Consider the following 23,708-nt stretch of genomic DNA (forward strand, 5'->3'; position numbering starts at 1 on the left):
CGGGAAATATGGTGACAGAGTTTGAAGGGGAATACCAGTCAAATGTGAGATTTCACATGCAATTTGTGTAACTTCAGACATAACTCCTGTTGATAATGTTGTAGTGATGATAATTCAGCAATTCTGTACAGTTAGCTATTAGCTTAGCGGCATTTCCCTCTGAAGAGGAAAAATCTGAGCTGTGGCACATTCCAGTTAAATAAAAACACAGTCCTGGAGAACAGGAGTCTACATTCAGCAGTGTTCAGTGATCCTACACTATGCAGGGAGAAATAAATAGAAGATTCCATGTTAAAGATGTCGTCCACTCAGAAATGTGAGATACTTGAGCAATGGGGGAAACACAGCCGAATATAACACAGTGATGGGGACAACAAACAGAGTAGCAAATGCAGGCCAATTATAGTTGGCCATTTCTGTGCTCGCAGTAGAACCAGCTACCGCGACTCCGAAGGAATAACCAGCCCCAGGAAGAGAACATGTGGAGAATGCGTGCCATTTTAACAAGGGCGAGGGGTCAGACTTTAGATAGCCTTTTTCTTTAACGGGAGCATTCCCTCAGCGGGGGAATGTGAGAAGATTAGCTCCAGCATGTCAGCGGAGCGGAGCGAAATGCTGGGCAGTCGCCATCGGAGGCCCCCAACATTAACCCAGGATCTGGAAAATTAGACCCCCTGTGAAACACTGTCAATCCTCGCGGGCTTTTTTAAGAGAGAAGTGAGCAGACGTTCTACAAATCCTCTGCTGAGCTGTGAGCAGCGGCCTGAATGTATTTTAAAGAGAGGAGCAACTGTTAATTCAGGCTCTGTTAAACAGAATAATCCCCAAACATGGCATGAGTACATGGAGGATGCTTACATTATAAATATTCCAATGACTTTCAGAGGGCATGATAATAGGCTCGCTACTGGAAATTCAAAATAAACCAAACAAAAAAATAAAAGGATTGCGCGCTTAATCCAGAAAAGTGAGTATAAATGTGTATAATTTAAGTGGAGCGCAACAAGGCGAGCGATCCTTATTCTTCTCACCTCTCACACATAAAAGTAACATCACAATATGAGCAGCATTTACAAATATAAATACAATACACAACTCAAAACGTAACATGCACAACATATGTATATGCACCGTCAGCAGCCCAGTTCCTATCACAATGCAGAGTACTGTCCAGGTACCTTGGAAATTTCTGTCTCTTGCAGCAAATGTCAGAGTTTGTGCAGCAGAAGGAAAGCTCAGCTCTCCTCTGCAAACTGCGCCACATTCTGGACTCTGCATGTTGTTGCAGGTGAAACCGCTCAGGTAGGACGATCAGTCTTTCTGTATTTGTGGTTAGACATAGACGAGGACTTTGGCCAAAGACTCTGTCATCGTTGGCTGTCACTGTTCAGTCTGTGTCTGTGCAGCGAGCGCTCAAATGAGAATTTCAACCACCTCTGCGTCTGAGCTGTTGATGCTCTTGAATGTCTTGAGTAGTTCCTCTGAGGAGTCTACAGTGAAGATAAGAAGAGCAAATTAGAAAAGCACTTGTTTAATATAAAGTTAGGATCAGTCAGTCCTGATCCAGGGTCTGGTTACATTTTAAATAGTGCTCATATAGAGAGCCGACAGTTAGAGTTTGTGTGGTCAAATGCTTAAATGAACAGTAAACCCACCACTTGTAGCTGCTGAGATCACCTCAGACGTCTTTAGCTTCTCAGGCTCTGCTGTGGGCTCAGGCTCCTGTGGGGCCTCGTCACTTTGGGTGCTGGAATCTCGGCTTGGGCCCCTGGGCCCCATGCGGGGTTGGGGTTGCAGCGCAGCAGCAGCAGCACCTGTCTGGTCATCTGAGAGGCTCTTTCCTACAAATGCAGACAAAGAGAGGAGGCTGCTTAATTACCCACTTGCATCCACATTTACACACTGCAGAACATCTGCCCCGCGGAGTTGTTCCCATGACTATTCTGGATCGGGCTATTCTGGAGTGAGAGATGATATGCATTCCAGTTTAAAAACACGTTGTCCATTTGAGGGGCATGAAAGGGGTTGTCTCCTACTTAATACTTTTTTTTAGGAAGTGCACATTCTGTCTGGCGACACTGACAAGTCTGCCAGTTGTCGCTCGATAGCATGTGTCGTTAAAGGGTAACGTTGGTATTTTCCAACCTTTACCATGTTTTTGTGTCTTAGTGACTAATGGGAACAACAATTCTTGAAACTGGTCCAGTATTGAGCGATACCGCAGCAGAGGGATTGACGAAACAGGCTCCAATGTAACCACTCCGGTCATTTGTGCACCGTCACATCCACTTAAAGTAGTTGTTTTTGCCACTGACAGGCTCAGATTGTTATTTTAAGTGTCTGACAACATCATGGAAAAGATCCCTACAGAGATAGACCTTTTTGTTTAAGAGTAAGATCCTTTTTGTTTAACCAGAGACTGCCCTAAAATCGCTATCGCCAAACAAAAAGGTCTGTCTCTATAGGATTCTTTCCATAATGTTGTCAGACACTTAAAATCACAGTCTGAGCCTGTCAGTGACAAAAACAAACACCTTTAATGGACGTCCATTGATTGGTTACATTGCAGCCTCTCACTTAGCGCCAAACCAATTTAAAAAAAAACGTTTTTCCCATTCGTCACTTAGACACAAAAACACAGGTAAATAGGGTCCAGGTTGGTAAATACCAAACTTTTAAGATGCATAATTCCCCTCTGTTGCCTGAAGCGTGAGCGCATCTTGTACTCACCTTTACTCTCTGTGCTGCTGGCCATAGTGTTGATGGAGGGGACGGATCTGGCGAGACGAAGCCCCTGTTTCTCCAGCTTGCCCTCCTCCCACCTGGAGCGCTGCTGAATGACTTTAATCACAGCATCCTTCTCCAGGAGCTGAGCGTGAAGTGCGCGGATCCTTAACACATGAAAGACACCATTAGATCAAAAACCCAAACAACAGAAGTGGGCATAAGCTTGTACATGGAACAAAGATGTGGAGGGATGTTTACCTGTTCTCCATCTCCTGATGTCTGTGACTCGACAAAGGAAGGTCTTCATTAAAACTGTTGTTTGGTGAATGTCGAGGTGAATGTTTGATGATGGTTGTATCTCTGCAAATAAAATAGACTGTTAAAGAACTTCCATAAACTTATATACATTTCTAACTATAGGTTATTTTCATCTTTGATATATCTCTCTATGTTTTGTCGTACCTTTGTGCTGCAGCAGTGGCAGCTGCATCCATTGCAAACTGCCTCATGGTGCTCTCCTCCAGGTACTTCTGCTCCCACTTGGTGATGTCTGCCTCCAGGGCCAGAATACGCTCCTCCCTCTCCCTCAGCTGCTGCTGCAACGTGGAGGAGCTCGGTTCTGAAGCCATGGGGTCAGCTGCCTCTTTCTGAGACTGATATCACAAACATAACAAATGAAAATTAGTGACCTTAAAGGTGCTGGTATGCTTCCAGCATTTATACCAAGCTAAGCTAATCAACACCTGGCTCTTGCTTCATATGTAGCGTACAGACCTGAGAGTGGTATCAGTCTTCTCATTTAACATCTACAAAGAAACACAAGTCTGTTTAATGACTTCCTCTCCTCACCTGTTGTGCCCTGAGGCTTTTCAGTTCCTGCTCCAGTCGTGTGCGCAGTCGCAGTTCGAGTGTCTCCCTCTTCTCGCACGCTGCCTGCAGCTGAGCCAGCGCGCTCTGCAGCCGCTCCACCTTCTCCACGTACGCTCTCTTCCTCTGCAGTTCTTCCTCCAGCTGCCGGTTGCGGGCCTGTGCCGAAACCAGAGCCTGCTCCAGCATCTCCCGTCTCCGCTGGCACTCCTCACCGGAGACGCGCAGGTGCTGTATCTGCCTCTCCAGCTGTTCGCGCTCCCGCTGCTGCTCTTCATCTAAGATACAGATAGGGTGGGAACAAGTGGTGAGTGGTGGTGGAGAGGCAAGTGACGTGATCCTGAAATATATGAAGTTGGTGGGTTATTACCTCTGACCCGATAGCCAATTGCTTAGGGCACATACAACATGGGCTGGATGTTATGCCTTTAATCTCTTTCCCTACATTTCCTGCCTCTATCTACTGTCGCCATCAAAAAAGGAATAAAAGGCCCCCCAAAAAATCTTCAAAAATAAAAAATAAGATAAAAAATATGCGTGGTTAGTGGTAATGTTAGTGTGAGGAAATCACAAACTCAGAAAAGTGTGTTTGTATTCTCACTGGAACAAGTTGCCTTCGATTTCTTTATGAATTAAACAAAAAAAAAATCACAACTTTTTTGCTAATTTTCACCTGCTACCGCAATTAATTTACCAAGAAACCCCAAAACAAACGACAAACGGCTTAAAATATTGCAAAATGCATTGTAATTTTTTTAGAAAAGCTGCTGTGAAATCAGGTATTTTAGGCCACAACAATCCCAAAAAAACCCTCAAAATCCTGCAGGTACAGAGGTCAAATGAATGCCAGAGAAGGATATGCTGTATATTAGGACCATTCAGTGACTACTGATGGGTCAGTGAGGCGCCACGTTAGCCCAGTGAGTTACATTTTGAATGGAATGTGACCCAACAAGAGACATGTACACTCTGCCATCAAGGCATGAGGTTCACTGACAAACCATTTGACACCACGTCTTCTAAAAATGAATCTCAGTGTTACAACTACTTGGCTGTACTGCAAACTTGAAATCAACATAATAAAATCTCATTTACTGATTAAAAACCAGTCCATGTTTTAATAGAAAAAACCTTATCGAAAGGAAAACCAGTTTATCTGTTGTGCCACTTTAAAAAGGGGGTTGATTACACAACATGAGTGCATGCCTGTGGAGGGAATGCAGACTTCCTCTTATCCACTTACGCACACAGGCATAGCTTTGTACTGGGAAAAGCTCTGGAATGCTTCAAGGGACGTGAAGTAAACAAGCAGCTCAGAATATAACTCAAGTGGTCCTTGTAACAAAGAAATATACACAACACATCCCACTATTGTGATTTAAATGTGGATTTGCTCCAGTTGTTTCAAGATAACTGTTGGAAAAGCAGATGGATAAAAGATCTTGATTTTGCAGCTCGAGAAAATCACATGGTTGTTTAAAATACCCAGGAAGGTGCATTTCATTCCAGCAGGGTAATGTGTAACAGAACAGTATGGCTGATTATGTAACAGCTTCATACTAATCTGTACTGTCAGATATGTCTACGCATGCTACAAAAATGTATTGACTTGAAAATGGTTCTTGGCAAACACAAAGACAAGTAAGCTGAGGCTAGTTGGATTTACTCTGCAGCACATCCCTGCACAGAACAGAAAGGGAGTAAAGAAATATTCACAACTGGCCAATCATGATTGAACCATGAGGTAAAGAAATGCCCAAACAAGGAAAGCGCGTGAGCCAGAGGTCATGTTGAGTTGGGCCTGGACGCCCTGGAGCCCCAGACTTATTAGTTCCCCTTGAGGAGGGGAAGTCAGCAGTGATGCAAAACTGAGCATGGGGGGAGGAGGTGAGGGGGAGGACGGCATTCCTAATGCCGAGACGGCCTGAAATACCTATAAAAATTCCTGGAATCCAGGCCACATTTACTACAGCTATGAAAAATAGCTGGCGTCTCAGTGTCAAGAGCAACTCTTAGCATTAGAGATAGAGCCATTTGTGTCCCGATATGTGGGACCGCAGCTTTTATAACACACCACCTCACTGAAGGAGGAAACCAATCCCTGCTGAACTATGTTCCTGCCATTGTTAAGTGCTTCACCCGGTAGAGTGATTTGTCAAATCGGATTTAAAAAGAAAACATCCTCAAGTCTTCCTATTCTTTTCTGTCAGACAGTTTGGCCCAATCCCAGTTATTTTACCCCCAACCCTTGTTTATGAGTCTCTTTGACACGCTGCACAAAGTTACAACAGGTATTGGTTGAAATTTTCCTCTATCAAATGGGACAAGCCTTCAAGACCCTGCTCGATGGCGTTCGCATAAACAGACGTGACTATAGCAATAGCTCAACACTGACAATGTAACTAACTAAAACGACCTAAAATCTCAACCCTAACCCACTATTTGACTCTGTAGAAGACTTGTAGCCTTAACCTCAGGCTAATCACTAATCCTCAAGCAAGCTTGCGAAAAATGTTGGCAAATTTTAGCTAGTTAGCATTGCTAATGATTGCTAGCTAGCTAATAACGCTAGCAATTTGTACTACAATACTGTGGTCTATGTACTATAATCTAAGCCTGAGGTGCATCTTCCCCTATCTTACCAGTGATTATCATAATATATCATAATTTCAAAATCTTTATAAAATACATGTGTAAGTTTCTTTTGTTGCTCATGCAGCCATCTTGCTGAAGATTTCTCATAACACTTGGTTAGAATTGTGCCTCTGAACAACCTCCGTTCGGAGGGCCCTGTAGCCCCAACACCCTATCCCAACAAGAATCGAGACCCCACCCCTAGATGTGAAGGTGCAAAACGGAGGAGCTAAGCTAATAAAACACTGGTGTAGACATAAACTTACTTTGCTCCAGCAGTTTAACAAAGACGTGTTGTTTCTGGTCTGAACACTCGGCCTCCTTGGCTGCTCGCTGCTTGTTAGCAGAGTCAAGCTGATCTGTATAAAAACAAACATGATGGTTACACACACTGGATGACATTAAAAGCAATCTTTGCATTACCAACACATGAACAGGCACATACCTCTCAGGTCTCTGTTAAAATCATGCAACCTCTTAATCTCCGCCTCGAGTTTGTTCCTCATTGTTTTCTCCAGAGTTTCCCGCTTGGCAGAGCCTTTCATCAGAGTCTCATAAGCTTCAGATATCCTTTGAATCTCCAACTCCAACTGGGAAAAACATGTGAGAGGATGATCAGTCTCTGGGAGAGGCATCTCCACTCACTGTCTGGGTTGTGGTTTATGTTTCAGTTGTTAATATCAAGAAGGGCAATTAGTCATCTGTACAAATGCATTCTTTCCTCTTTATTGCTGCCCCCACAGGCAAATGGCTTTTAAATACTATGCGCAACTGAAAAGTGGGAATCAACATTCCTGAGTGAACACTTGTGAGTCCCAGGTGTCAAGGCATTTATCTCCTTTCATGGCAATATGCCAGCATGTTTGAAAGACAATGGGGGTATGATGTGTTGTAGGCATTCCAGAGGCTGGAGGGGGGAGAAAACTCAACACCTAAAGACCCAGACACACCAAACTGACATCAAACAACTACAGTAGTGGTGACGAAGGCTGACTGTTGGGTCGCCTCAAGTCATTTGTGTCTCAGCCAAATAGCTGCACTTGAAAACACCACCCAGACCACAGCAAACAGCCAACTAGCACGTACGTCCTGTGCCAGTGTGAGAGGAAATAGTCTGTATTCGTCCTTGAAAAAGGGAAACCGGAGGTCCAACTGGACAGATTCAAGGCGCTACTTAGCCAGTTAGCAAACTAATGATAAAACCTGATGTTGGGAGAACAAATGTTTACCGTGCACTTGTAAACAACACCACAAACAATTATGTACCATTTCTGGTAAAGAGCTCAATGGCTTAAAAAATAATCTAACCTAATATGATGAGTTTGTTGTGATTTAACACCCTCTTGATTTTATGGTGTGCTCAATTTGCATTGGGAAGTCAGAATTTTGAAGTTGAAATTCCAACTAGAGCGACTCCTGAAGTTGGATTTCCAACTCTGAAAGTCGAGGGAAACTCTTCGACCCTGACCTCAAAATCCAATGTTGTTGCTCCGTGCAGCGACAGTAGTAATATACTGCTTATTAATACTTCTGTCTTATTTGTGTCTCATTAAAACAGTCACACACACAGTCGTGTCCACAGTCTATCTGCAAACATCTTGATATGGTGTTTGTATGCGCAAGTTACAGCGTAATGCATTGTTTTTAACAGATATTGCTAACAATGGCTAACCTGGCTAGAATGGTATGGCTACCCACATCTTGGTTTTCCCACTTTTTGTACTGGAACGAGGTCAACTCAGGTGTGATATCATTCCCAGCTCCAACTTCCGAGGTGAATGGAACTCAGCATTAGTCGTTTGTTTACTTTCCTCACTTCCACTTCTCTTCTCGTGCACTGAGCTGACCTTCCAATGGGAGGGATTTCTCTCACTGATTGGCTTCACTGCTGATTCAATATTCTGAAATGGCTAAAAAGCTGGCCGACTGGTGCCAACAATGCTGTACACACCACAAAAACAAAGACAGATGCTCACATATGGCTCAACATATAGCGACTGCTGACCGCTGAAGGTGTCGGGGTCGTAACTGGTTGAGAAAGTCACAAACTATTAAATAAATATGATAAAAAATTATTTTGTCTACGTTACTCCTCCATGAAGTGAACCAGCCACTAGGATCTCTCTCCTCAGCTGCCAGACAACTTATCACCCTGACATGTACTGGCAAGGAGCTATTGTTTTTTACGATTTCAAAACCCTCTATGAGCCAACAGCTCCATTCATCACGCCACCTTCTTCTCTCACCTTCTGCAGCCTGGCGGCCTTCTCGGTGTAGACCTCCAGCTCCTTCCTGAGGCGCTCATTCTCCCGCATCAACACGTCGCTCTGAGCTGAGTTATTGCTGGAGACTGCAGCGATGCTGTTGTGAGCCGCCTGGGACTGAGCAGACCTGCTGAGGAGAGGCATGAGTAATACATTACAACAGTGCTGAAAACCACCTTGGAAACACTGACTGAAAATATTGTCTGATGTTTACTTGGCTGCATTTTATCTGACATCCAAACTCAGTGATAATTCCACAGTGTGGTCCATCTGTTACCTGTGATGCTGGGAGTAGAAGGGGGGAGGAGGGTCTCTGTAGTACTGTCCGTGCTCCTGTGAGTGGCTGAGCATGTATCCAGGAAGTCTGGCAAACAGAGGGTAGTCTGGGGGTGGCCCACGCTGTTCCACACACTGCTGGGCCCCTTGCCTGTCAGCTGCCACGGCGTTTGCAACATTATTATACAGCTGTGGATAGCTGTGCGAGGAGCTCATAGCAAGACTGTCTCTTAGTCCGTTCCTGTCCAGAGAAAGCTGCATGAGCCTCTCACTGAGCGAGCGAGCGTGCTCCCTTTTCAAATCCCACTGCCCCTCACTGTGGCTCCCCATTATGTCCATGCTGGGTGCTTCCTGCACTGCCTGCCCCTTCTGGGAGATCAGGTACTGGGAGTGGGCCTTTGCCTCCTCATAGGTGGGCAGCTCCTCTCCATGGAGCTGGTACAAATGGCACACCTGGCTCTCAGAGTGCAAGCAGTCCCCCTGGTGCTCCTGGCCTTGAGGCTCCTGTCGTGTTGACATCTGGATGTACTGGGTCTCCTCCTGAGTCAAGCTCTCCAGAGAGGAGCGAGGGCTGCCGGTGCCTCCGCCGCCGCTGCTGCTGCCTCCGCGCAGGGCCTGCTGCTGGATAGCCAGAAGTGTGCGAGTGTCGGTCAGGTTCCCGTAGCGGAGCTGCTCTTGGATGAGACGGTGCAGGACCGTTCCAGATGAGCCTTCAGCGGTTCTCATGTCAGTCAGAAGGAAATGAATGAAAAAAAAGCAGCCTGGAGGTGGCAGCTGGGCTCTTCACAAATCACACGTCTAAACAAAAGACAACAATCTTGATCAGACTCAGCACTTCACAACATATGTTACATTTTATCTCATGAGCCCAGTATTTTTTCAAGGCTGTTATCATCAAAACCATCTCTAACAAACGTGTTTCAGCTATGAGCCACAGGGAGAAGCCAACATTCCTCTCAATTAATTTACTAACCCTTCTACTGCACAATGACTTTAGCTGTGAGTGCATGAGTTGCTGCTGGAAATACCCCTGAAAGTGATGTCAGTGCAGATCCAGTTTTATTGCCAACAAACTTTATAGCATAACTTTCCCAAGCCAGACAGAAGTGTAATGCTGTTACAGTTACTATAAACATCGCAGACTTCCCACAACAAAATTTGACATAAAAACTATGATCCTGAGGAAACATACTGAATCATGCAAAATGCCTCATTAAGAAATCCTGTTCTCTAAAAGCTCCTTATGGGAATTATTATAATAAAATCCTCCTGAGAGGCTTTAAATTGACCAGAAACTCAACTTTGTGAGATTAATTTAATTTTTCTTTTGGGATATCTTTGGAAATCAAGATCCAGCTCAGTAAATGCGGTGCTCTTTACTAGATTAAATGAATAAATTGGACTTTAAACAACTTGAAAACGCACATAGTTAATCCACAATACTGCGCCATGCAAACAATCGGTGCCTGTGAGACTTCTCGCTCTCATCCAAACACAACGGAGATAAATCCAGGGAAATAAAAATGTAAAACTCACCAAATTAAAGTCTCATCACAGTCGGAACAGTTAAAGGTGGTTTAATCTCAGAGTATGCTGCGCTCAGTTCAACAATGTCCACAAGTTTCCTGATCCTCTTCCTGCGGTTTCCTCCATGAACGTGTGCGCACTGACTGGTAGCAGCAGACTGAGCGGACAGAGGCTGAGCTGCACGAATAAATAACTGAGGGCCGATTGTTCGCTGCGGCTGGAATGACTGGAATGTAAAGGCTCCAAGTCCCTGTGGGATCAAAAGCAGAGCACAGGAGAGGAGGAGGAGAGGGTGAGGGGAGGAGGGGAGAGGAGGAGGAGGAGGAGGAGGAGGAGGAGGAGGGGGCAAAAATTGGATTGAGAGCAGCAGCACATTACCTCAGCTGGCTGCTTGTATCATGCAAAAGAGTTTGTTGTTGTGTTGTGTTTTGAGGAATTTAAAGTCCCTGCTCCTAATGTTATGGAGGTTCAAGTCCTTACAGTCAGAGGTACAACACAGGGATGTTACTGCAGACTGCAGGGGATTAAAAACATCACAAAATTCAGTAAACATTACAACCTAACTGTCATAAAGGTTTTACCAAAGTACTTTAGGTATGTATCATCAATAAAAACAGCTCAAAACAGCTTTTACAGTAAATCTGGTGTGTGTCTACTGTCTATCCTGCTTTTATCAATTTTATTATTTTATTCATACACAGTTTGATTTATCTAGTCTTAGCCTATGTTCAATGTTATTGCCGTTTTTATTGTGATGGTGTATTGTTTTATTTGTCCCATAAAGCACTTTGTAGCTGTGTTTTGAAAAGTGCGACACAAATACAGTTTATTATTCTTATTATTAAAATAAAAGTGATATTTGACAAACACTGACACACAGTCTCAATCTCTCATCACAAAAAAAGCCTATGATAACTGAAAAGATTTTTGTTACTGATTTATTTAGGTTATTTACAGAAGCATTCACTTGGAAAAATCATTTCATTGATAAAAAAGTTGCTTGTTTTTCATAAATAACTAAAAATTAATCTCGTAAAGATTATTGTCTCAGATTTATGAGGAATGTTTCCATGGAAAAAAATGGCTCTGTTTTTCTAAAGATTTTCAAGATTTTCTCAGAATTATAAATATATAAAAAAAAAAAGTTTTATGAAAAGTAATTGCTATTTTTTAATGAATCAATTGGATTAATAATCTTTCCAATTCTCGTTTTCCTGAAAAAAAAAAACAAGATTATGATCTTCTTAATTCAGAAAAACAGAACAGGTTTTTTATCTCAGGTGAATGCACTGCACTTCCATATCCACTGAAATATCTTTTAGTCTATAAAATGTCAGAAAATTGTGATAAATACTCCAAAAGCCCCAGAGTGATGTATTCAAACTCTTTGTTTTGTCCAACCAAGAGTCCCAAAACCCAGAGTCTTTTGGAAAACAAAGAAAAACAGCAAATTCTTACATTTGAGAACCTAAATAACAAAACAAAAAAACAATTTTGCCGAACAAATGTCCCAAATCATCCCCAGTTTTAAAAAGAATGTTGGTGAATACTATTTTGCTCAACTAATGGAATTTTAAACTGATAATGACACTATAAATGTTGAACAGATATGTTATTGAACAGAGAAGTTATTATAATTTGTGATAATTAAAGCTGATATACCATGTGTGGTGGATTTTACCTACACAGACTTGGTCAGAGATGTTATTATAACTACAGTGATGAAAAAAGTGCTGTAATATAATTGAGACATGGATAAATCATTATTTCTTAAGCAGCCTTTTGTTTGCATGTGCCTGGTAAATATTTAAGCCGTGGCCCGTGCCAGTTAATTGCAGAGTGTGTGTGTCTGTGTGTGGACACGGAGGGAGAGGGGCGGGTGTGAGGCACGCTGCCTGCCAGCTGTCCGTGGACCGAAATCCTCTTCCCCTCCTTTAATAAGAACTCTGAGAGATGCATTGTTCTCCCCCAAAAAGCAGACATGACGGGGGCAGCCCTGCCATCTGCTGTTCTCCCCTCCACCACTAGCTATACGCTTCATTCACACTCACACACATGTACGTGGATGGAGACCCTGGGATCAGCTGGCAGTGGGGGTTGGGCAGTAGTATTGGATAGTAATGTCATTGATTACAGCCTCTTCTCTTTTTTTTGCATGAAAAGGATCATCCTGATGGTGGTGGAGGTTGTTGGGTGTAAACAAGTCTCCTCTTGTTAAGGCGGTGCAGTCCGTCAGCAGAAAAACTGCAGGTTCCTTTATCTCTCAGGCAAACATACACCTGCTGATTTGCATGGCAGTTGAAGTCCAACAGTTGCTGAAGAATGCTGATTACCTCAACAACTGATAAGAATCTACAGGTTTTGTCATTTCAGGATTCATCTGAGTCGACACAATAGGCAAGAGGTTTAAAACACCTTTCATTGTGTTGCTTTATGGACCAGGATTTTATAATGTACAGCACTGCAGCTTGCTCAAGGATTAGCTGGACAGTTTGCTCATTCGCTTATTTGACTTTAATAAGAAGCGTGATATTCTCTTACGGGACAATATTCTGGTATCAGAAGTGTTCTGTTTTCAGTTTGTGGTCTGAGAAGTATTGACTACTCACATTTGAGCAGGCTTTGGTTGCATGTACAGCGTGTCTTGAGGTTCTTAATGTGCTAAATCCATTTTTAAAAATATATCAGACCTCAAAAGTCATCACATAGTCTTAAAATCTATTGAGTAGACAAAATGAACCTAATTACACTTGAAATTTAATTTGTGTTGTCTCAATTGCCACAAAAAATGTATCTAATCTAATTTATCCATCGTTTAATTTATTTTTAGGGCGCATTCACACCGGGATAGTCCGGGGGACTCAGTTCGATTGGGTGGGGAATGAAAAATTTCACACTTTCATTTAGTTCGGTTCACTTTCACACTGCACTTTTTAAAGCGGACCAAACCGCTTGGACAACATCACGCAGTTACAACAGCTGCTCGTTTGGGGGCAGTATTGCCCGAAACGACCACTGACCAGGAAGGGAAAAAGCATGAGGAAGAAGAAAACCTGGCTCATTGATTGGCCAGGACCGAAAATAGAAATCCATCCCCTCCAGCCGGCTTGGTCACCACAAAAGCAATGGAGCAACACCAATTTTATATGCCTGCACCTCCTCACTACTCCACGTCTGCCCAGGAGACATTTTCCAACTTTTTCTTTTTTTTACCTCTGCTTCTCCCGGTTCGCACTGTTGGCTTTGGTATTTTTTCTGCCCCAAACCGCACTGCGCTCTACATCACTTCCTCTCTTTGGTTCACTTCCTCTCTTTGGTTTGCCGGATAGTCCGTTTGCATTTCCCACCGTAAGCGAACCGCACCAGGGATTTGCAAGTGAACCGAGACCCCCAGTTTTCAAGTGGACCAGGGTTCACTTGTTTGGTCCACACCAGAGTTCCAATGAGTGTTCACACCACTTCAAACAAACCAAACTATCCGTTGAAGCAGACCAGGGTTTGTTTAAAGCAGACCAAATAGCGCCAGCGTGAATGCATCCTTAGTCAAAATGAGTCAAGCTCTTCTGTGTGAACGTCCACATTTTTGTATCTTTAAACCTGCATCTGAACCTTATAATTCAGACTTGCACTTACCTGTTGATGAGGGAACTGGAAGTGCTAAAATGCTAAGTCATCTCCGAGTTTTAGGACTCATTCTTGCACCACTCTATTGCCCCTGGCCAAGAAACAATTTGGCACATAAAACTTGAGACCACAGACTAATCTAACTCTCTCTAACAACAAGAAATTCTGCATAAAACCTGCTGCTGCACAGAATCACATATATACAACTCACCCTTACACTTACCTGCAATGCTTAAATAAGGAAAAGATTTGCTTAAAAACAGTCTTAAATTTGGTGAATATTACCTTGAAAGATTTTAAAAAGCATGAAATTTAAGCGACTAGTACCTGTAGACACCCTGAATGTAGGTAAACAGAGTGTGTGGAGAGCAAAAGAGGCAACTGAAATTGTACTAAATTGAATTTCCCAAAGTTGATCTAACACACCCAGATAATGTGACTGGGAGTCGATTGGACCCAAACTAACCAAGGTGCTCTGAACATGCTTCTCTGTTTCCACCCCAAGCTTTGACCTAGACAAAAAGCCAATGGGATTTTTCCATTGGATTTTGGGTTATTGCAGAAGATAAGATCTGTTCATGTTCAGCAAAACAATCGTCATGTAAATGCAATCGCCAGAGGGAAGAAGCTAATGTTACTCGATAAATGAACTACACACAGTTGCATGACTTCAACATCACCGTCACAACAAGACTGCACAGCCGTGTTGGTCTCATTTAGCCATTTGTTAGCAACTGCCTTTTAAGGATGCACGAAAGCTTCAAAATTCACGAGTGTAGTATTTACTGACGTATTTTATGTCGTAGAATGAAACGTGAAAGTCTTTTCAGCTTGCGTGAACCACAGACCATATTTCAGACATCTAACCAAAAACCCTTTGACTTTAAGACGAGGGGGATGGGAGTGCAAACATGCTAACTCATTTCCAGGATTTAGGACTTATTTCTGCACCTCTCTATTGCCCCAGGCCAAGAAATAATTTGGCACATAAAACCACTTGAAACCACAATTTGTCTTTCTTACACTTCTGTTTTTGTACAGATTTTAAAAAAAATGAGACATAAGGTGTTAATTACATCAACATGTTGACGGAGTCAGGCTAACTGTTTCCCCCTGCTTCCAGTCTTTATGCTAAGCTAAGCTTTATGCTAAGCTAAGCTAACTGACTGTAGCTTTATAACAGATATAACAGTGGTATCAATTTTCTTATCTAATTCTTAGCAAGAAATTGAATAAGTGTATTTCCCAAAAGTATTTTTTTAAAGATTTGATGAAGACAAAATAAAGATATCAGCACCAATGGGCCACATTAATCTCACATAAGCCCTGCGTTATGTCATTCAATCAAGTTTAATGGACCTCACAAAGCATTTCTGTTGAGCTGTGTCATCTTCAGCCAACATGACTCACGCGTGTCATTTACACTGTGGATAAATGTGTCGTCAATATGTGGGATCTGTTTGGTGTGGATTGCTGGCAGGCTGACCAGAAGATCTAAAACTGATGAACAGGATGTCATTTGTGATCATTTTCTGATACCTAGGGTGTCATGTTCTGTTTATGGGAAAATACAAAATGATCAGAAAAAATGAATCAGTACTAAACTTGTTGCTACATGTTAACATTATTCTTATTCACGACTTCACTCAGTGCCAACCGCAGCAGGTTTATCGTCAAACACCTGAGTGTGACTGACTGGTTTCATTCCCGGGAAATGAAATCTGTATTCAGTGAGAACCAGTTTAATATTTTTCAGGTGTGTTCGTGCCACCCACACAATTACGTCAATATCAAAAACGTTTCCTGATGTTCCGGGAAAACGTTTTACTTCAGAAGTGAAACGAGAAGAAGAGAAAGAAACGGATCTTCTCCTAAAGGAAGAGTTAGTCATTTTGGGGAATATGTGTATATATAGGGTTAGATGCAAAGACTGATAGGCTACTGCTTCAATATTTGTACATTACTATGGGGCTTAAGTCAGGTGTCATTAGCTGTGCCTTTTTGTTGTTTTGCATTTTACAAAATAACCATAAATGTACAGACAACTATTACTGAGTCACTTAGATACTGACGCAAACGTGATGATTCTCAGACAAGCTCTGGAGACTTAAGGAGTGTTGTTTTTCTATGACTCCTAAGCAGAAAGTGCAACTTACACTGAATCTAAGAACACGTGTTTCATTTCGCTGTGTTTAGATTTGTTTAGTTATGATTACAAAGGAGAGAGTATGCTGTTTTTCACAAATGCGAAACCTGCGGGAATCAGGCGAGAAGGATTTTTTAGGGCGCATTCGCACTGGTGCTATTTGGTACGCTTTAAACAAACCCGGGTCTGCTTCCATGGATAGTTCAGTTCGTTTGGAGTGGTGTGAACGCTCATTCGACCACTGCTGCGGACCAAATGAGCGAAACTGGGGGTCTCGGTTCACTTGCAAGTGAACCCTGGTGTAGAGCTTAGATTCTCTGCCCGAGCCCGAGCCTGGCCCGACCCGGCCGGCGGGCCCATGTTATAGGCTATGTATTGTAGCAACCCTGCAGTAAATGTTCTGTTATAATGTCAATGTTCTGCGAGTTAATGGCATGTTTGGGATTGAATGAGGTGCGGGGTGCAAGTGTGACAGGGATGAGGAGGGCTGTGTGAGTGCGCATGCTGGTGTGTGTATGAGCGAGCTGGAGGAGAGAGCAGGAGTGCACAGATGGAGTTACAGCTAAGTTGTTGTTTGTTGGTTGTTTTGGCGTGGTTACGGCCAACAGTAACCTGTACTGTTCAGTAATAAATGGTAGTTTAATTGCAGAATAACTGCGTCATCTTTTCCACACGTCCGCCTACAGTATTATAAAAAATAAAATTAACCCACATTTTGTATGACACATAGCCTAAAGTTACAACAAACTTAGGGCCGAATTCACAAAGAATGAACTGCGGCCGCTGATAGCACCTTGAATTGCACTTCATTTGCACCCGCAGTTTGCTCCGTCTTAACGTCCTATTCACAAAGGATATTGTGCTAATGATATAGGCTACCAGCGCAAACACGCCCACAAAGTTTGGCAGCTGAGTGCAGTTTGCCTCTGATTGCAATTAGCCACACATGGCAAAGTATAAATGCTGGCTTTGCACCAAGAACACCGTGGCAGAACAATGGCAGACTTTGTCTGGCAAAGTACTGAATACTGTATACCCTCATGATGTCTGCTGGAGAGTCAGTCTAACAGTGTCGGATGGGTTGAGGCTGTGGATTTGACCAAGTTTGACCACTTTATCACTATTCCCTCTCACTTGTAGCTGTTTTTTCATTATCTTTTGAATTTAATATGAATTATGGAACTGTTTTTGTTCAAGTTTGTTTCCCTCGTTTCGTAAAAGTTGCTTTTGAAGTGCGTGACAGAGGTGCGTTTTGAGAACGACCGCAGACTGTCACCTGTTCAACGCATCAATATCTTCGGATGCCATTAAAGTAATAATGATTATAATAATAATGTCAAAATATTATTTACAGACTGATTTAACAGACGATCACTGCTGCCACAATCACTGGAAAGTCTGGGCGAGAGGCTTCCACAGAGGAGCGCCCAGTTTGCACTCAGCTTTCTAAAGACGTTACTTACTTCACTCAAACTGCGTGTGGCTATTAGCGCTGGTGTTAGTGAATTAGACGTTGTTTATCAATGAGGCTCATTTGCATAGAAATCTGCTTGGCAGCGCAGTTAGTGGAGAATTTCACCCTCTGCGCGTGCTTTGTGAATTAGACGGTATGTGTTTGCTCCATTTTTACCAGTTTAGCGGCCGCAAAACCACGCAATCCTTTTGTGAATTCGGCCCTCAGTTACAATGTTGCAACATTGTGCGCGCACAGCCCTTCACCACCTGGATCCTAAAATAAACACCTGTTTTATTACATAATCATGCTTCCGTGTTGCGCCATTCATTAAGATCCTATGTTTCTGTCATTCAAATAACAAGACTTGTGGTTTAATACTCTTAATTATAACAGCCAACTTGAAAAATGTCGGGTTTAAAATTGGGCTCGGGCCCATAATTACAGTTAATTGGACGGGCCGAGCCGGTCCCGGACATAACGTGCACGGGCTCAGGCCGGGTCGGGCTGGATTTTTTGGGCCCGATCTAAGCTCTACCCTGGTGCGGTTCGCTTACAGTGGGAAATGCAAATGGACTATCCAGCAAACCAAAGAGAGGGCGTGAACCAAAGAGAGGAAGTGACGTACGGCACAGTGCATTGTTTTTGTGGTGACCAAGCCGGCTGAAGGGGATGGATTTCTGTTTTCGGTCCTGGCCAAATCGATGAGTCGGTTTTTTTCTTCCTCATGCTTTTGTCTTCCTGGTCAGTGGTGGTTTCAGGCAATACCGCCCCCAAACGAGCAGCTGTTGTAACCACGTGATGTTGTCCAGGCGGTTTGTTCCGCTTTAAAAAGTGCAGTGTGAAAGTGAACTGAACCAAATGAAGGTGTGAAATTTTTCGGCATTCCCCGCCCAATCAAACAGAGTCCCCCGGACTATCCTGGTGTGAACGTGCCCTACGTCTCTTGCTTCTCTGGTCTGCTGCTGCTGATAGAGTTGGTCAGCTCTGTCAGGCATCTGTCCTTTTCAACACACTGTATCTTTGCCTCACGTCTCTTCCTCCACACCTCACCCCTTCAACTCCCCCTGAGTCTTTGGTGAGGAGGTGCACCTCACAGTTTGTAAACCTCTGGCTTAGCTTAAAGACTGGAGAGAAGAAACAGCTGGCTGGGCTCTGTTGGAAGAACCTAAGCAAGCGTGGCTCTACTTGACTCAACTCACTGTTCTGGTTTTGCAAAGCTATGGATAGGACCTGGTACCTGCTACTTTCTTTGGTACCACCTCACTTGAGGTTTCAGGCGATCTGAGCCGATACTAGAGGGAAACACTGCAGCTGTCACTAGAGTTGTCACTTGCACAACACAAGACATCATGCATGAACCTGCCATTTTTAAAGTGCCAAGCTACTGTCAGTTGGGACCACAATTTTCCTTTCTTTTGCCCCAAAAATACACTGCAGACACCTATGGGGCAGGTGCGACCACTGGTGTGATCAGTTGGTTGGGAAGAATGTCAAAGACTTAACTCAAGACTCAACCAGCACACTTAACAGCATGTTAGCACATTTCAGCTTTATGAAACAATGTCCTGTTTGACTTCTTGAAGAAATTGCACTATTTGTATAGTTTACAACTGACAGATCACTTGACTTATGTATCGACGTTTATTTTATTTTCATTCTAGGTCATTGGTTTTTATATTTCTATAATTTATACAGCATATACCTTTCTCACATATATGTTTACATAAAAGCCCTGTCTCTTCAATAACTTTATTTTTCCAGCTTTACTGTCCTTGTTCTTAGCTGTTATGTCTATTTCTTTTTACCACACATCTGTGGCCTGTAAAGCTGATTGTGATTCTGATTTCGGACCTGTTAGTGGTGTGTCCTAGGCTGACTGGGTCAACACAATACAGACTGTGATCTGGGAGCGGCAGCCTTGTTGTGTGAGGTGGGACAAGCTAGGCGCTTCAGCAGCTCCTTTTGTTTTCCTGCAAAGGAGGAAATGGCCGCATTCCTGACATTACCATGTCCATGGGGTCTGAACGAGCCTCCAGTCTGTGGGGACGACAGGAGGGCAACCAGCAGCCAGTGATGTTTCTGTATAATGAAGGGGGTTTCTAATGAATAATACTGCTGTCCTAAATCATAAGCACAACTCTTCTCTGTAGACAACAGCTATGAATAACTTATGGAAATAAAGTGAGTTAAATATACAGAGGCAACCTCATGTGATTCGTTTTGCTTAAATCTTTTAATTATTAGCAGAGAACAATTTTCTATAAATCATGAAATCTAAAAACTGACTCAACAGATCTTTGGTGTGATTAATTGTCCCCCCAAAGAGCAGCAGACTTGAAAGAAATGCTATGTTTGCTTATTCTCACAAACTAAAACTTCTCAATCAGCAGCCATATTCAGGGGCTGTGAAACAACTGGAGCTGAACATTTATACAAGTCTGACGTGTTGCAGGATGACCAAGAAATGGTCCCTCGCACCTGGTGACACAAGAAATTCCTCACTTAGTAATAAAAGTAAACAAGTCGCAGTGAACCAGTGAGGTACTCTTTACAGGACTACGCCTGTGGGTGATGCTGTTTACAGATAACACGAGGACACATATTTTCATGATTGCCTCGTGGGCTCATCGCATCACTGGTTCTACTCTGTTCCACTTCAGCTCAGTCCAAATGAACTGGATCTAATTGACTGAATCCAGTACAGCTTGTTTTAGATTGACATTATTGTCTTTCATGGTAAAATACAACAATGTAGTGATAATTTAGGATTCAAGTGTGGTCGTATTTTAAACACATTTGTGAACACAACCTACAAATTCATTAGAAATTAATTTAAAGCAGCTACAAGGAGTTTTTAACAGATGAGAGCCTCTTTTTAATACTGATGCCACTTTATGAGCTACATAAGCAAACAAGACCATCAGTGAGATGGCTATTTCTGTATAGTTATTATCAACGCCTGTCCCCAAGTCTAATTCCCTGCAAAATCAGATGAAACAATATCTTAACATTTCCCAGGCAGAGTTACATCTCAGGGAGTTGAACATCAGTGCGGAACAGGAAGCAGGAGGAAATTTTTCTTTAGAGAATTTTATTTTTGAAGTGATATTGAGGCCTATTCTGGGGCAGGATCATAGACTGTATGAAATAATGGACATAGCCATTGCGGTGTCACTCATCATTTGTGGACACCTGTTTTGAAGGCTTGAGTTTGGCATTTTGGCTGTCTCCATCTTGGATTTTTAGAGCAAGAAGTGAACATATTTGGATGAGAGGGTGGGGATAACGCTAACAGTGTGTTCAAGCGGACCGGGGTTTGCTCGTTTGGTCCACACCAGAGTTAGAAAGAGCGTTCAAAACACTCCAGATGAACTGAACTATCTGTAGAAGCGGACCAGGGTTCGTTTAAAGTGGACCAAATAGCGCCAGTGTGAATGCGTCCTTAGTTAGCACAACCTTTAGCAAAGCTCCCAGACAACATTTGCAAGTGGGATTCATGTGGGTAATGAATGGGCGCTAAAATTGGCCCTGTATGGGAATATCCATGGGTTCCATATTGGCCACATGCCAGTTGCCCACATGGGTGGGTTTACACAAGTGGGCCCCACATAGGTAAAGATACCTTGGTACCAAGTGGATATGGGCCAAAAATGGGCATCTTAGCTGGGTAAACCCAATTGGCATTTGGCAAATATTGAACCCATGGACAATCCCATATAAGATCCATTGTAACGCCCATTTACTACCCACATACAAATGTTGGTTGGGCTGTTATGGGCAAATATTTGCCAGTTGCAAAATACTCCAAAAACACTCCAGCAGCTGTATATGCATGAGCAAAGCAACACGAAAATTGGCTTCTCATTCGGTTCTTTAGGCACCTCCACTTTGGCTTAATTTTTTCAGCCCCAGAGGTTGTTGCTTAATATACGCACACAACACAGATTAAAGCAGAAAGTATTTGGAATAAGAGACGAGCGACGAGGTTTCACATCATCAGCACATTTTAAATCGTAAGAAAACAGTGACGCTACCTGCTGCAGAGCTCTGTAAGCCTGTGCAGCTCATCTTGATTCTGATTTCGATGCCAGACATTTAGTAAGTTTACTATTACAGGAATTACAGTTTGAGTTAGAGTTGAGAACAGGACTCAAGCCCAGTTTTTGGCTCTTTGTTAACAATTTTTGAACTTTTCCTTTTTACTAGCAGTGAAAATTCATTCAATAAATAGTTTATACACTATGAAGTAGTTCTACGCAGATACTTTTGAAGTTTTTAGGATGTTAGCAAACAACTACAATTGATGAAAACTGTTAAGGAGTTAAAACAAAATGTACTGATCTATCTAATGAGTCCAGCACTGACATGTACGGTGTTGCCCAGAGGCTGCTGGCCATTTACTTTAGCTAGGGGTCAAAGAGCAACTGCTGTGGTGATAGTCATCTCTGCAGCTACATCAACATCCTGCCGTCTCATTTGCCTAAACAAATCCGTTTCAGATGCTCCCCTAACGGCCACTCCGACATACATGTAAGCACATGTCACATCTCCAAACTGCTGGTCTGCAGCATTACTTCAGAGGTTTCTGTTGAAAAGACACTGAAACAAGCCAGTTTAGGAACACATTCAACGACTGATAGTAGTTTTAATATGACTTAACCTCCGGCTGACTCACCTTAGAATAAATATGTATATACAAACAGAAGAAGGTCTAATGTAATCTCACAATTTCAAGGATTCCTGATTACCAGTATCTATTAATAAATAAGTGTATCAATAAATACAGGAATAAAAACTAAATGTATGAATAAATACAGTAATAAAGAAATAATGTATGAATAAATACAGGAATAAAGAAATACTGTATGAATAAATACAGAAATAAGAAATAAAAATGTATAAATAAATACAAGAATAAAAACTAAATGTATGAATAAATACAGGAATAAGAAATAAAAGATGTATAAATAAATACAGGAATAAAAACTAAATGTATGAATAAATACAGGAATAAGAAATAAAAGATGTATAAATAAATACAGGAATAAAAACTAAATGTATGAATAAATACAGGGATAAAGAAAAAATGTATGAATAAATACAGAAATGAATGAATAAAAATGTAGATAATTAATTAAATGAATGGACAAATAAATAACTGTATTAATAAAGAAGAAAATAAATAAATCTGGAAATAAATCTATATATGCACAAATAGATAAAAATTCATAATGTTACAGGACTTAAATATCTTAAATTTATTTCTACATTTTTGTACAACTACATTTATTTATTTTACATATTTCTGTGTTTTTATATTAATGGCCTCTGCATTTATTTCTTTAGATATGTTTTTCCCTCGTATTTATAGTGGCATTTATTTATTAATTTAATGTATTTATTTATTTATTCATTTATCCCTGTATTTATTTTTATATTTGATTCTTGTGCCATTTTCTGTCCTCTATACAGGTAAGGTTATTTTTTCTTCTGCTGCATTAAACACAATGGCAGCTTTGAGAGTGTCGCATCTACACAATGAACAAATACTCACCCAGCTGAAGAGGTGTGAACCAAATCACAGAAGAAGAGTTAAGACTGGGAAAAGCTGGATTTTCACACTGACACGGTGGGATATGAGGATATTGAAGGTTTATAATGAAGAATGGTGTTGCAGTAAGAAATTACCTCCAAACTACACAACATAAAAGTCCCCTAAACCCCAAAATATCTACATGGTGAGACTTATCTCTGCTTCAGTGAAACCAAAGACACCAATATGAAATAAGAGCAGTGTAAACAGTCAGAACAGCTGATGGCCAAACATTCCTTACTGTCACTGTTGCAGAAACCTTTGGAAGGTGTTAAGCTCAATTTAGCTATTTCAGGAAAACAAGCGACCTGTGTTTGGCTCACAACACAGGCCTTGTGTCAACAGACAACATGAGCATTCTTCTGAATGCTTGAGTTGTCTGTTTGAATGGTGCCTAATGTTTATTGAAAAAATAACTGATCTGAAAGGAGGTTTAGGCAACAAGAAGTGGCATAAACACAGTTAAAATCAATGGGGAATCTTACTAAACATGGCAGGCCTATGAGCCATTATTTCAGTTTTGTTACCGTTATCACTGCAGATGAAGAATTACTTCAGAAATAAAAGACGAAAAAGAGGAAAAGGGGCCCAGTC

The 23,708-nt window shown here is 42.0% G+C and overlaps 2 protein-coding genes across 3 annotated transcripts in view; both read right to left on the reverse strand.

Annotated features, from left to right (window-relative positions):
* myo7ba (myosin VIIBa) overlaps nt 1–23,708 on the reverse strand; it is a 222,945-nt gene that overhangs the window by 79,053 nt on the left and 120,184 nt on the right. The window lies entirely within an intron of this gene.
* Nucleotides 1,186–10,521, reverse strand: amotl2a (angiomotin like 2a). Of its 2 annotated transcripts, none has more exons than XM_033622528.2 (11): nt 10,305–10,521; nt 8,770–9,566; nt 8,475–8,619; nt 6,674–6,818; nt 6,495–6,587; nt 3,577–3,872; nt 3,190–3,380; nt 2,986–3,087; nt 2,731–2,891; nt 1,656–1,841; nt 1,186–1,490 (listed from the first exon to the last, which is right to left on the reverse strand). In XM_033622528.2, exons 2-11 carry the CDS (start codon nt 9,492–9,494, stop codon nt 1,414–1,416), a joined length of 2,121 nt encoding a protein of 706 aa, XP_033478419.1. In that variant the 5' UTR covers nt 9,495–9,566; nt 10,305–10,521; the 3' UTR covers nt 1,186–1,413. The 2 variants fall into 2 exon arrangements, with proteins under 2 accessions (XP_033478419.1, XP_033478418.1); XM_033622527.2 differs by having other exon boundaries at nt 8,475–8,622; nt 10,305–10,520.

Source organism: Epinephelus lanceolatus, chromosome 6 (genome assembly GCF_041903045.1).
Source record: "Epinephelus lanceolatus isolate andai-2023 chromosome 6, ASM4190304v1, whole genome shotgun sequence".
NCBI lineage: Eukaryota > Metazoa > Chordata > Actinopteri > Perciformes > Serranidae > Epinephelus > Epinephelus lanceolatus.